We start from the raw sequence: 12500 nt of genomic DNA, 5'->3' as shown, positions 1-12500 counted from the left end.
TTCATGATCTTGAGACAATGGGCCAAGTTTCTGTTGATACTGGAAATTATTTTGCTGAAAAGCACTGGCAATAAGTATAGCAATTCTCTCTCTTTCTTCCATTCTCTCTCTTGCTTGTACTTACTTCTTCCCCCCCCTTTTCTCTCACTCACTCGCTTTCATACTCACTCATATTCACATCCACACTCACTCTCTCCCCCCCCCCCCATTTTATTTCTCTTCCTATTCTTCTTCCCTTTCCGTCCCCCTTTCCTGTCTCTCTCTCTCTTTCCCTCTTCCCTCTGCCTAGAAAATGTGTATCACTGTTCTGCCTAGAAAATGTGTATCACTGTTCTGCCTAGAAAATGTGTATCACTGTAAGTTAAAGGATGGTAACTTGTAGCACTATCTTTGGCACAATTAACCCATTCACAACGGGACATATTTTTGTCTATTCAAGCTCCCACCAGGAAGATAACACGTGCACGACGCTTTGTTCCGGGGTGTTTTCCTGCTGTACGGGGCCACACTGAACCTCTCAGAGCGTTTTTTACCCACCCTATTTCTATGGTTTGAATGTTTGTGTCTACAACGTAAAGGCAAATAAAAATATTACCATGTTCAGAGGAGTTGTTTTGGTTGAAAAACATTACAACAATGCTTCTCTAGTGTTATTTTATTGAACTTAGCTTATATTCTTCACTTCTATGAGATAATAGCAATGGAAAGTGGAAGCAATCTTTGAGTGGGGCATCGAAAAACACAAAAAAAAAGAAAAGAAGAGCAACATAAATAATGGCACATGTATATATGAGTATGTAAATGTACCTTGTGATGTGATGTGATGGGTATTTGACAAATTAGAAATCGTATTACATTAGTAATTTTCTATTATATTTTATTTCTTGGCCAATCACATTTGATTTTACAATAGTTTTTTTACTTAGATCTTTTTATTCAACTGATCAAGAAGCAGAAATTACCATGATGCCATCAATATCACGTAGTTTTCTTTGACGTCTTTTTTTATGTTATATCACATTTTATTACATTCAAACACCTAAACTAAAGTAACAGAGTCTAAGAAATTATGAAAAACTATTATATTACTGATGTTTCAGCATGGCACAACTATCCTACCAGGAACTCAGTGAGAAAATGCATGGCATCTCAGGACATCACCCAGGTCCGGGAATATTTTCCGACCATGTAATAGGACGTCCACCGATGTGAATGGGTTAAGACAGCATGACATTTGACACATTCACTAAAATCATATCTGACCCAAACATTTCCTGTTGGCATGCAGTCCTCTCAGGGTTGTATTGCCTATTCCCAGATACTTGAGGATTAGACCAGCAGTGAGCAAGGTCTACCAATTCTGCCAAGCATTACTCATGCCACCATGCACTCAAGAGCATGCATCACCCTAGAGTTCATAACAGTGAGCAAATCCAACTGATTTCCATGGACCTTGTACCAAATCATGCTGTCACACTCACTCACTTACACATAAACATAAACATATACACAAACACAGATGTAAAAACATACATGCAAGGGGACTTTCATAATTAGCAAATTTGGGGAAATCAGTTATGTATGTATATATATTCATATATATTTGGTAAAAATAACAGCAATCATGCAAAACACTTATTCATAGCATTGAACATAAAGTTTGCATAGCATGCAACTTTTTTCATGACATTCATTGCGACTTACTCCCCATCCTGTTTGCCATGCGAGGGAGACAAACATGTGGGGGCACTCCAGAGATAGAGATTGACCTCATGCGATCCTCCACTGGATGCGCCCCTGTTTCCAGCAAGCTCACTGAGCGCAGTGCTTCACCATGTGTATCTATCATTAATCAATGAAGGTCACAGCATTAACAATTGAGATTTGAAACAGGGATGATAGAAACAACTTGCAAGTAATTGTCCCTTATGCTACTGTAATTCTGGTATGCCTTTTTTATATGCCAGAATTATATCTATTCACTGGTTTGTACAATGCAAGAAAACTTTGTCTTTCATGACAGGCCATTTCCCCAGAAATACAAATAGAGCACATATAATCAAAAGAAATCTAAAAAATAAATTTGAAGTGTTTGTTAAGAAGAAGAAGAAAATAAAGTCTCTTTCAAAGAGACTCCACTTGTATAATAAGGTATACATGATACTGAATGATAACTTACACAGTGTAAGTTATGCAACTGCTGAGCTTCCATTAAACATTTCTAACAAGAGACTCAGGGGGTAATTCTGGTGAATATTTAATCAAAGTCTGTTTTCCATACCTCTCTTCTACACCTGTCACAATAAACTCTCTTTAGGGCTCCCCTTGCTTCTTTTTAAAAAATAACTATAAAGAATACAGATCTGAGATGCATACTATCAATATACTCCATTTGAGGCACTTTTATGATAAGAACCAATCAGTGTACAGGGGGATCCATATTTGTCTCTTGCACAATGATAAACTCTGCAGAATACCTGACTTAAGGCAATACCAACATGGTAGTGAAAGAAGAGAAGGAGAGGAAAGAGGAAGAAGAGAGGGAGAGAAGAAGGAGGAGGAGGAGGAGGAGGAGGAGGAGGAGGAGGAGGAGGAGGAGGAGGAGGAGGAGGAGGAGGAGGAGGACACAATTGAGGAGGAAGACAATGAGGAATGAAGATAATAATTAAAAGCACAAAGCACTACAAAAAGAAAGATGATGATGATGATCAAGTAGGAAAATAGTGCTAATTATGGGGAAAATAAAGAAAAGGAAGATATACGAATATTATATTAGACAGATGAAAAGAAAGAGACAGAAGTAATAATCCCAGTGAAACTCTTACTCTAAAAGGGGAGGATAACACACACAAAAAAAAAAAAAAAAATCTAAAAAATGATGAATGAAATGAACAAAAACAAGGCAACTACTCAGAGCTGTCAGCAAAAGAGAATGGACAGCAAACGGAGAGACAGAAATCTCAGTTAAATAAATTCACTAAGCCCCAGTCATGATGAAGATGTTGCAGATGAAATACAAGACCCACAAAACCAGCGAAGTTGACAAAATATGAATGTGCATCCTGGGATCTTGAATATTTATTCAGATCCTTTGTGGGGAAAAAAAAGTTTTATTAGATGAGTGAAGGACGGAAGACTCCTCTCCCCTTTCCTCTGTTATAGTGAATAATATATCATAGACTTATAGGCTTATAGATTAAAAACATTATTATTATAAAAAATAAGATACTGATAATAAGGCAGACTTTATACTGAAGGTGCAAATAATCTGAAATGAAAAAAACTAGAGACTGGTGCTGATTTCCTGAAAATCAAATCTATTGACATGATTACAAGAAAAGAGAATGTAGTTTGATGAACTTTTACCATTAGATGAACAGCTCAACTAAAATAAAAAGGACATTAAAAAGATGAGGAATGATACAAGCTACTGCATACAACATTTTAATAATTTCTTTTCCAATAACCATACATGACAAACCACTGTCTATATATAATCACCACAAAACCTGATCAGGGAAACTAAGAAAATCTAAAAAAATAAAAAGTGAAGTCAGATGTATGTCTGACATCATATATCTGTTACCTAATCTGCATGACCCATAAAACAGAAAAGAAGACACAGCACTCAGCTCACCTTTCTTTGGAGTTGTAGGTTCTGAAGCTGGCGTTCCATGTGCCTGAGGAGCTAGAGTTGGCATGATGGGAGCCGTCAGGAGTCGGTATTCTGTGTTCACATCCCAAAGTGCGTGACAAATTGAGTCCACTAAATATCTCCGTATTTCATCAAGGTCCACTCGCCCTGATTCCCAAACTTTGAATTGGAGCATTGCCATCGGCCCTGTGCGACACATTCAGCAATGAATGACAAAAAAAGGTACATTCCAGAGATATTCTCTTTCAATTTCTCATTAAAAAATAAGAAAAGAAAAAAAAAATAATCAACATAAAACAATTAACTCCTGTGTTCTCCTACCTACCTGGACTTTTAGTAGGATTGGGTTGATACTCCTGGGTGTGTGTTAGAGCTTCAAAATCGTGTTTAGAAAAAATTTCTTGATATGCCTCTGGGGAAGGTCTTGGACAACTGGAAGCCACAAAAGTCATTAACCCATTGCAAACTTGAAGCAATATAATTTGAAGCATCCAAATCTCTTTCAGTCATTCATTGTAAAACTAGAGCGGTTTTTGTGTTTTATTTTTTTGTGTGTTTTATTGAGTAGTGCTGCAGTTGACTAAAATTGTAGTATGTTATCCATATTAGTGCTGTTTTATGGGAGGACAAAAGGCAACTTTATTTTTTCGTATAACCACCTACAATAAGATAACAAGAAGAGGTAGGAAAGAGGAATGAAACCTGTGCTTGTGATTTTAGACACTGGGTATGGATTGAGTCACCTCCGCCTGCACATCCTTCATCGGCGGTAGTTACGGTAATTATAGTAATTAGGACTGCAGTAGCCATCATCACTCATTCCTTTTCATAGCAAAATAAAATAGCACAGTGATCCAAAATCCCCGAACGTCGTGTACGTCATGACGTCATGACACCCGTACGCAATGGTTTAAAAAGTACAAGCTATATTTCGTCTGGTAATAACTCAAGTGACTATCAACCATTAACCCAATGTCGACGGGCCCGGTGAGAGCTGGCAACCCCCTACTCCAGGACTCAATATCATTTGGGGTATAACGCAGGGTACTTTGACACAACCTATGCAGCCTACTAGATGGAATATGAGCTTGATTTGCCACATTTTTTATTGCATGTGTGATGAAATCAACAATATTCTCATATCCATATCACCTGTAGTGGGATTACTGATGGAATGTTGCCAAAGACCACCCTTATTCATGGACTGCATTTTTGAATGGCTACATTCTCAAAGCCAATGTAATTACCAATCAATGTGACTACCCTTTCAATGACACAGTTGTTGAAAAGCAGCAGCAGTCCTTTAAACACTGTTCTATAATGTTTTTTTTCTTAAGAATTTCCCTATTCAATAAAACTCAAAGACCTTAATATGCTCATTTACTTAGATGGGGGCTTGATGTCACCATGAATTTCATCTGAATTTGGTTAAAATCCTTTGTGCAGATGGATACATAAAATAGTCTTCTCACTTGTTGTTGCAACCAGTTTACATGGTACCATTGTGATTGATCCAACAAATATAACCATATAAGCTCAATAATCAAAAAGTTAAAAATCAAGGAATTATCAAGGAAATAGTGTACCACATATATAATGGTGTTTTTTACAGATCTTCATATACCACTAACTGCATTCAAGAGCAACAAACCTGATGTGTTGCACAGTGTTGCTGCTCCCATCAACCACAGAGAAAGCTATGCAAGCTATGCCCTTTGCAGCTGACATTCTTGGTCTTACAAAGAGGAAGATGTTTGGTTCGCTTGACATTTCTTGGTCTGTTGCTGAAAAATCCTATCAAAGAAAGAGATATACAATGTGTTGATAACTTCATGGAGTGACTGTTTATACTTAAAGAAATTTCAATCACATCCTATAATGAAAAACTGCCCCCATACTTCTACACAAGTGAAAACAGTGAATACAAAACAAAAAAATAAAAATCTATTCAAGATGTCATCAAATCATATTCTAAAATCTCCCCCCTACACTTTATTGCTATCATTTATACAGGGATCTTTTCTTTGGTTCAATCTCACTTGCAATAAAAGTGCATATGCTTTGTGCAATCAAAAGTGAATCTATGGATAGGAAGAGGAGAAGAAGATAAAGAGGATGAAGATGAACATGAAGATGAAGGGATGTTTGCCTAGGTTTCGCAAAGACAACTCAGTGGATATTTTCAATAGCTCATACCTGATCTCTTTAACCTTTGAAGCAGACCAAAATTTCTAAAAAATTATATATAATGGAGTACATTATAATTTTCATACCTGGAAATGGTGCTCAGGTCGACTATCTGCAAATTTGGGATGAATGAAACTGCAGGACAACATATTCTGCCGCAGATAGTAGCCAACAGCTTGCAGGTAGGGAAGAGCGTTAGCATTTACAGTAAACCTGCCAATAAAGGAATATTTGTGATCAGAAAAATAAACAAATAAATAAGAAAAAAAAAAATACAGAAATAAAAATAAATAAATAAATAAATGTAGATCTTGATAACATTCATTACATTTCTTATATTTCTTATTTAACAGACTGATGATGACTAACTAAATGCAACATAAATTACAGCAATGTGGCAATGAATAAATAATTCCCATTAACCTGTTAATGCCTGTGTCAATATATTAGTATGATTTTTTTCTACTTTGTTTTGGTACATACATTTTTTTTTCTTTTTATTTATCAAATATACTACATGCATTCCTGGCAGCCATAAATGGAAGCATATTGCCTTCTTTAACCTGTTGTAGATGGGGATAGATTTGCTTGACTGGTCCCCAGGGCAGGCACTAATGCCACTAAAGGGGCACCCCAGATGGGTTTTATTTGAGAGCAGGGGGGAATCTTTGCCCGACTTTTTCATTCACTCATTATAATACTAGAACTATATTTGTGTTTGACCTTTTTGGTGTTTTATTATCTTGTGAGAATTCCATATGCCATATGACAGTGTTCATCAATGTTGTCGTTGACAAAAATAGCAGTATAAAGTCCACATCACCAAATTATGTTCTTTATAAACAGTGTGACAGAAGTGTTAGTTCCTTTTTCTTTTTTTATTCATATACTTTCATAAACAAATAAGAAAGAAGTAACTAGCCTTAGTGCAAATTAATTATGAGATGAAGAGGATGGAGCCCTATGCTTAAGACTGAGAGTGTCATAGCATAAAAGCAGCCATACTGGTGCAGGCAAATTGCAGACACAGCACATGGTCTGGATCACCTTTCTCTTCTCATTTCGCCTGCATAACCTGCATTCAAGGCTTCAAGGCTTTCTTTCTGGTTGGTGCTAGGAGAGTGGTGCCATCTTTGTTTGGTATTTTAACTGAACCTATTTCAGTGAAAATTATGCCATTCATAGTAACTATAATTGTAACTGACATCATCAGTCACTAAATAGAGTTATCACTTATATCTCCACTCTGATGTCAAATATGCCATTATGGCTATGGGCACCTATATGATGCCACCCAAAGCTATGAACATATATCTCCCACACCAAAGTACATTAACCCATCGCAGACGGAGATAAATTTGCTTGCCCAGCCTCCAGGATAGGTTTTATTTTAGAGAGAGACAGCTTGAAGCAATATAATTTGAATCATCCCACTCTCTTTCAGTCATTCATTGTAAAACTAGAGCGGTTTTTGTGTTTTATTTTTTTGTGTTTTATTGAGTTTAGAGACTTATATGTGCCATATGATAGGCTTTATCAGTGCTGCAGTTGACTAAAATTGTAGTATATTATCCATATTAGCTCATTATTTTCTTTATACTCAATGTGATAGAAGTATTGCTGTTTTATGGGAGGACAAAAGGCAACTTTATTTTTTCGTATTTTTGTGCTGTCATGAACGAATATGAAACATATAACCACCTACAATAAAGATAACAAGAAGAGGTAGGGAAGAGGAATGAAACCTGTGCTTGTGACTGTGAATGCTACAGTGAAAGGCATCCATATTGGCACAGGAGCACATTTTAGACACTGGGGATGGATTGAGTTCTGCCTGCACATCCTTCATCGGTGGTACTTTAGAGCAAGGGTTCATCAACTTAGTGTGTGCCATCGCTCTATAGAGACAGTGCTTGCTAGAGACCGTGGATGGGTGCCATTCAAGGCTCTCTCTCCTGCTGGTGCTAGGAAAAAGTGGTGCCATCTAGGTTTTGGACGTTAAGCTAGCACGATATTACGGTAATTATAGTAATTATGACTGCAGTAGCCATCATCACTCATTCCTTTTTCATAGCAGAATAAAATAGCACAGTGATCCAAAATCCCCGAACGTCATGTACATCATGACGCCCGTCGTCAGGCCAAAGTTCCTACGTCATGTATGTCATGACACCCGTACGCAATGGGTTAAGAAAGGGCACTACCTCAGCACAGTCTTTGGTGGCTGATAGGGAGGTTGTATGAAGTGCACATCTTCTGGTGTAAGTTTGTGCTGAGGGTTGTTCCACAGCATGATGCAGATAGCCTCCACCACAGCCTCATCCAGACGGTTTTGCAGCATCCGCACCAGCTCCTCTTTGATGGCAGGACCTGGAGCAATTATAAATGTAAAAATTCTAAAGATGGAGAATGAAAATAAGAGAGGATTTCTCTCAGAGTTCTACATGCTTTTCTTTTCAAGATTATTCTTTACCTTAATCTGCTGAATTTTATTTTCTTTAGTAATAATATTCAAATCCCATTTTCTTTCTAAACAATATCCACACAAGATTAATTAAAAATAATACAAACAACTATTCTGTTTATAAGCAAAAGAATGTGTGAAAAACCAACTATTGCAAACAAAGAGTTACCAGGTTCGGCAATGCCATGCACTGTGAGAACTATGTAGTGGTTGCGTTTGCGCTGGGCTGGGGTGGATGGGACACCTTCCATTATCACATCCTTCTCTCCAAATGAGCTGACACGAGGACGAAGTTCCTACAGAAGAAATACGATACACAATGAGAGGCCTTAAAGAAATGAATGACAACAGAAATGAAAACTGTATCCTTGAGCTACACTCAGACCATCTCACATGGTTATCAATCCTAAAAATATACATCCCAACTATTTGATTCAGTAAATAATCTAAAAACTGGTTTTATTTATATCAAAGAGCTTCTTCTTACATATGGCTGAGAAGTGCCGACATTCTTGAGACTCAACGAGTCGTCCTCCCGGCTACCTCGTTTTCCAAGAGACACAGCGGATGAACTTCGGGACAAGCCACAGTCATCCCGCCGGCCATCTACTTGAGGTGAGACTGATACAGATTGTTGTTCATTCAGTCTGAAATACATTTTAGATCAGTTAAATTAAATCTAAAATGATTAATAATATGATAATCAGAATGACTGAAACTGAATTTGTCATACGCATCATTTGGAAGCAAAGTATAAATTTTCAGTTGCCATCTTTACTTATTTCTAACTGTTATTCCAAAAAAGTCTGCTGATTCTACACTGATAATTAAAATTGTATATTAGTACAAGAATTATCTGAGCAAAGACGTCTACATAATTGACAGCTGAACTTACCTCAAGTAGAAAACATTTGACCCATTCCCAGAGCTGTCTTCATAAACAAACATATTCTTGCGATTGTTGACTGAGAATGGGTTGAGGATAGTCCTTAAGGCTTGGATGCCTTTGCTGCATACCTTCCCAGCACCTAACTTTACTTTTGGATGCAGCTCAAAGTTCGTTTCCCAAACGACTTGGCAAGCAAATGCTCCTGCTTTGAATTTCAGAGCTGCTTCGAGATAACCACGAGTGTCGGGATCTCCATCTGAAATGTTGGGTCCAGTACAATCAATTCCTTTGTTGATTGTTATTTATTAATGTATTCTCTTATTTAGGAGGGTAAATTACAAATCAATACACAATCTCATCTCTCATTTCTTAAGAAAAAACTGGTAAAACCAATAAGGCTCTACATATCCAAACTTTATAATTGTAATTTTCTTCTACTTCTTTCTCTACTTTCAGCTTTTGAAAACCTACATATATCTATATAACTCAAAGCTTTATCTCACCGTCTATCCCTCGTCCCTTCGACTCTTCGTGCCGCCAGATATCATCACATGTTTCAGGCTCAAGGAGACGGTTACACATGCGGGTATTATGCAGGTCTTGTAGTAACAGTGTCTGGTTGACAATTTTAACAAGATTCCGAACACTTCGCACTACTTCTGCTTGAACACAACCCCAACGAGCCATCTCTGCCTCAGTTCTTGGAAATAATAGTTTAGTTTGCATATCATCTAATACAGGATCTCAGACTTAAATCTTGCGTCCTAATTTTTCAATGATATAATAATTGGCACTTTAACATCCAAAAATACACCATTAGATTTCTAAGTAGTATCTACAGACAAAACCCTCATTTACCTGCAGTGAAAAAATGTGTCCACCCTGTCCTTGGAAACACGTAAGATCAGCCAAAACTCTGGCAGGAAAGGTCTCACTGACTCAAAGTCCTGCAACCAGTCACAGCAGTCATTATCTGAGTCACTTATGTCTCCCTCGCAGCCATCCTCGGTGGTCTGTCCAGACTCCAGCAGACTTGAGACGTCAGAATAATGACCTCCAGGAACAGAGCCAGTCCCCGAGTTGTGGCGGCTCTTCATTAGCTCACCTCCAGCTCCTGAGAGATATCAGGCTTCGATTTAGAAAATTTGGGGGAGTAAAGAGTAATCTTCATATATGTGCTATGGTAAACAATACATTGGTGTATATTCACTGTACAATGGTATACTTTCTGTTCTACAATTCTTCGAACTTGTCACACCTACTGCTTTTCTCTTATTATTAAAAATTCTATCAAAAAGTTTAATGTCTAAATCAATACAGCTTCATTTATGGTTTTAAACAAATCTTTCAAGCAGATGTAGAGCTTACCTGAGCTGTGCCTGCTTTTCAATAGATCTGCACTTGCCCCAGAATTATGGCGACTTTTCATAAGTTCTGCAGAATTATGGCGGCTTTTGAACAACTCCGCCCACAAACCGCAACTACTGAAAATTCAAAGAACATTGTTGAATAAAAGACAAAGAATATCAGGTTTAGAAAACTGTCTAATGTCCCAGGTCACATTCCTGCCCTTAAGATTTCAGACTGACTGAATCCCTCCATTATTAATCAAAATCTAATGAATATAATGCTAAATACACTTTGTTGTTTCATACCCAAATAAATGAAGTATCACAGGTTATAGATTCACCAGCATATTTGCAATATTCTTTTATTTCATAGCAGTTATATCTAATAATATTATGTAATCAGCTTCAGTAGTAATGGATCATGAATTCCCTTCTACAACGATGAAAAAACAGAAACTGATAAAATTCATCATAAAATACTCTTACCTTCCACTGGTATTCATCACACTGTTCGATGATCCTCTCAGTTGTTCCACTGCTGCCTCTGTCACATTTGGGACAAAGTTATCTGTGCTTGCAGATTTACGAATCACTTCTGCTGATGCCTGAGGCCGTGGAATACTCTCTGAACCACACCTGCAGTTACCATTAAAAAATGCTTAGAAAAGGAAACTTTTGGAAAAAAAAACTCAATTCCTCTGTCATGAATAATTCAACTAACCCTGTATATTTGGAATTGTATAAAGTGCCTTCATGAAAAATAAATAAATAAATAAATAAATAAAATGAAACTAAAAAATGTACATTTTCAACTTCCTCCAACCTGATGCAATATTCAATCTTTGAAAAAATTATTGTATAAACAAAATTGTACCCATCTTCCCTAATTTGCAGATATTAAAAAAATATGGGAGATTTAAAGTAAAACTAAAAAATGATCAGGGAAATTTAACAAATATCTTCGATCACTCACCTAATAAGCTCATTCAGAGGCAAGGATAGTCTATGAGCTCCATCTTTAAATGGCTTCTCAGTAGCTGTGGAAGCAGTGTCTTGAGAAACTACACTGCTGGACCTATCCAGTGATACCTTCCCTTCCTGTACTACTGCTCCTTCACTTGGCATCTTGATTTCTTCATATAATTCTGCACTCGCTTCACAGGCACCTTCTGATCTTGAGGTTTCCTTGATGGACTCACTGACCTCCTCTCGGGGAGCTTCACTCTTTGCATTACTTTCACCTTCAGTTTGGTCATTTGCCACTTCTGGCTTTGCGGTTTCATCAGAGAGGTTCGGTAATTCTGAAAACTGAATGTCTTTTGTCATGCCAGGTGTACTAGCTGTTTGCTCTTCTAGAGGTGCATTGTCCAAGGTAGATATACTGATTTCTTCTCCTGTTTCCTTATCTTTCTGCTGTAGGAACAAATCTTCTACATCTTCTGCAGGAAGAGCATCCTGCCGTTTTACAGTTCTAGTCTCAGAGGTCGATACAGCTGCACTCTCTGGGTGTTTGATAGGGACCTCATTGTCCTTGCTGAGGGCCTCTTCTAAACTGGATACAGGTAAGTCAGCAGGTATGACAGTACTCTTCTTAGGGGACTCAAAGGAACGGACTCTTGCGTCACTAGGCTGATGCGAAGATTCTCGGGAAAAATTACCTCTCATGTGATTATCATCTGTTAAGTCAAAATGAGGAACCATCTTAAGGTTTGGATAATTCCATTCAAGGGAAAAGAGAAGGATTAAATATTCTCAAAATCATTTACATCTAACCCTTCTGCAGATCATCAGATATAATTCATGAAATTTATAGGATTTACAAAATTCACATGCAAATCAATCTAAAAACGACAACATATAAGTCCTACAAACATGATATTACAAACTGATGCTTGATATGGATTCATTTTTCCCCTTTTCACTGAGGCTATTTCATTGCATTCATTTCTTCCCCTT

At 37.3% G+C, this 12500-nt stretch overlaps 1 protein-coding gene across 21 annotated transcripts in view; it reads right to left on the bottom strand.

Moving 5' to 3' along the window:
- Window positions 1-12500, bottom strand: part of LOC122258950 (KICSTOR complex protein SZT2) — a 106745-nt gene that overhangs the window by 39248 nt on the left and 54997 nt on the right. For 14 of the 21 annotated variants that reach the window (XM_043025260.2, XM_043025266.2, XM_043025273.2 and 11 more), the window contains 14 exons: window positions 11518-12220; window positions 11031-11180; window positions 10564-10679; window positions 10054-10309; window positions 9699-9895; window positions 9202-9451; window positions 8794-8953; window positions 8476-8602; window positions 8047-8212; window positions 5929-6055; window positions 5307-5449; window positions 3981-4087; window positions 3638-3841; window positions 1705-1842 (listed from right to left, as the gene is read on the bottom strand). In XM_043025260.2, the coding sequence (XP_042881194.2) occupies window positions 1705-1842; window positions 3638-3841; window positions 3981-4087; window positions 5307-5449; window positions 5929-6055; window positions 8047-8212; window positions 8476-8602; window positions 8794-8953; window positions 9202-9451; window positions 9699-9895; window positions 10054-10309; window positions 10564-10679; window positions 11031-11180; window positions 11518-12220 (2844 nt within the window). The remainder of the gene's footprint in view (window positions 1-1704; window positions 1843-3637; window positions 3842-3980; window positions 4088-5306; window positions 5450-5928; window positions 6056-8046; window positions 8213-8475; window positions 8603-8793; window positions 8954-9201; window positions 9452-9698; window positions 9896-10053; window positions 10310-10563; window positions 10680-11030; window positions 11181-11517; window positions 12221-12500) is intronic. The other 7 variants (XM_043025271.2, XM_043025275.2, XM_043025276.2 and 4 more) reach the window with 2 other exon arrangements.

The sequence above is a fragment of the Penaeus japonicus genome, unplaced genomic scaffold (genome assembly GCF_977035675.1).
Source record: "Penaeus japonicus unplaced genomic scaffold, GWHDUDI00000001_assembly GWHDUDI00000037, whole genome shotgun sequence".
In the NCBI taxonomy this organism is placed as follows: Eukaryota; Metazoa; Arthropoda; class Malacostraca; order Decapoda; family Penaeidae; genus Penaeus; species Penaeus japonicus.
This window is presented reverse-complemented; position numbering and strand designations above follow the sequence as displayed.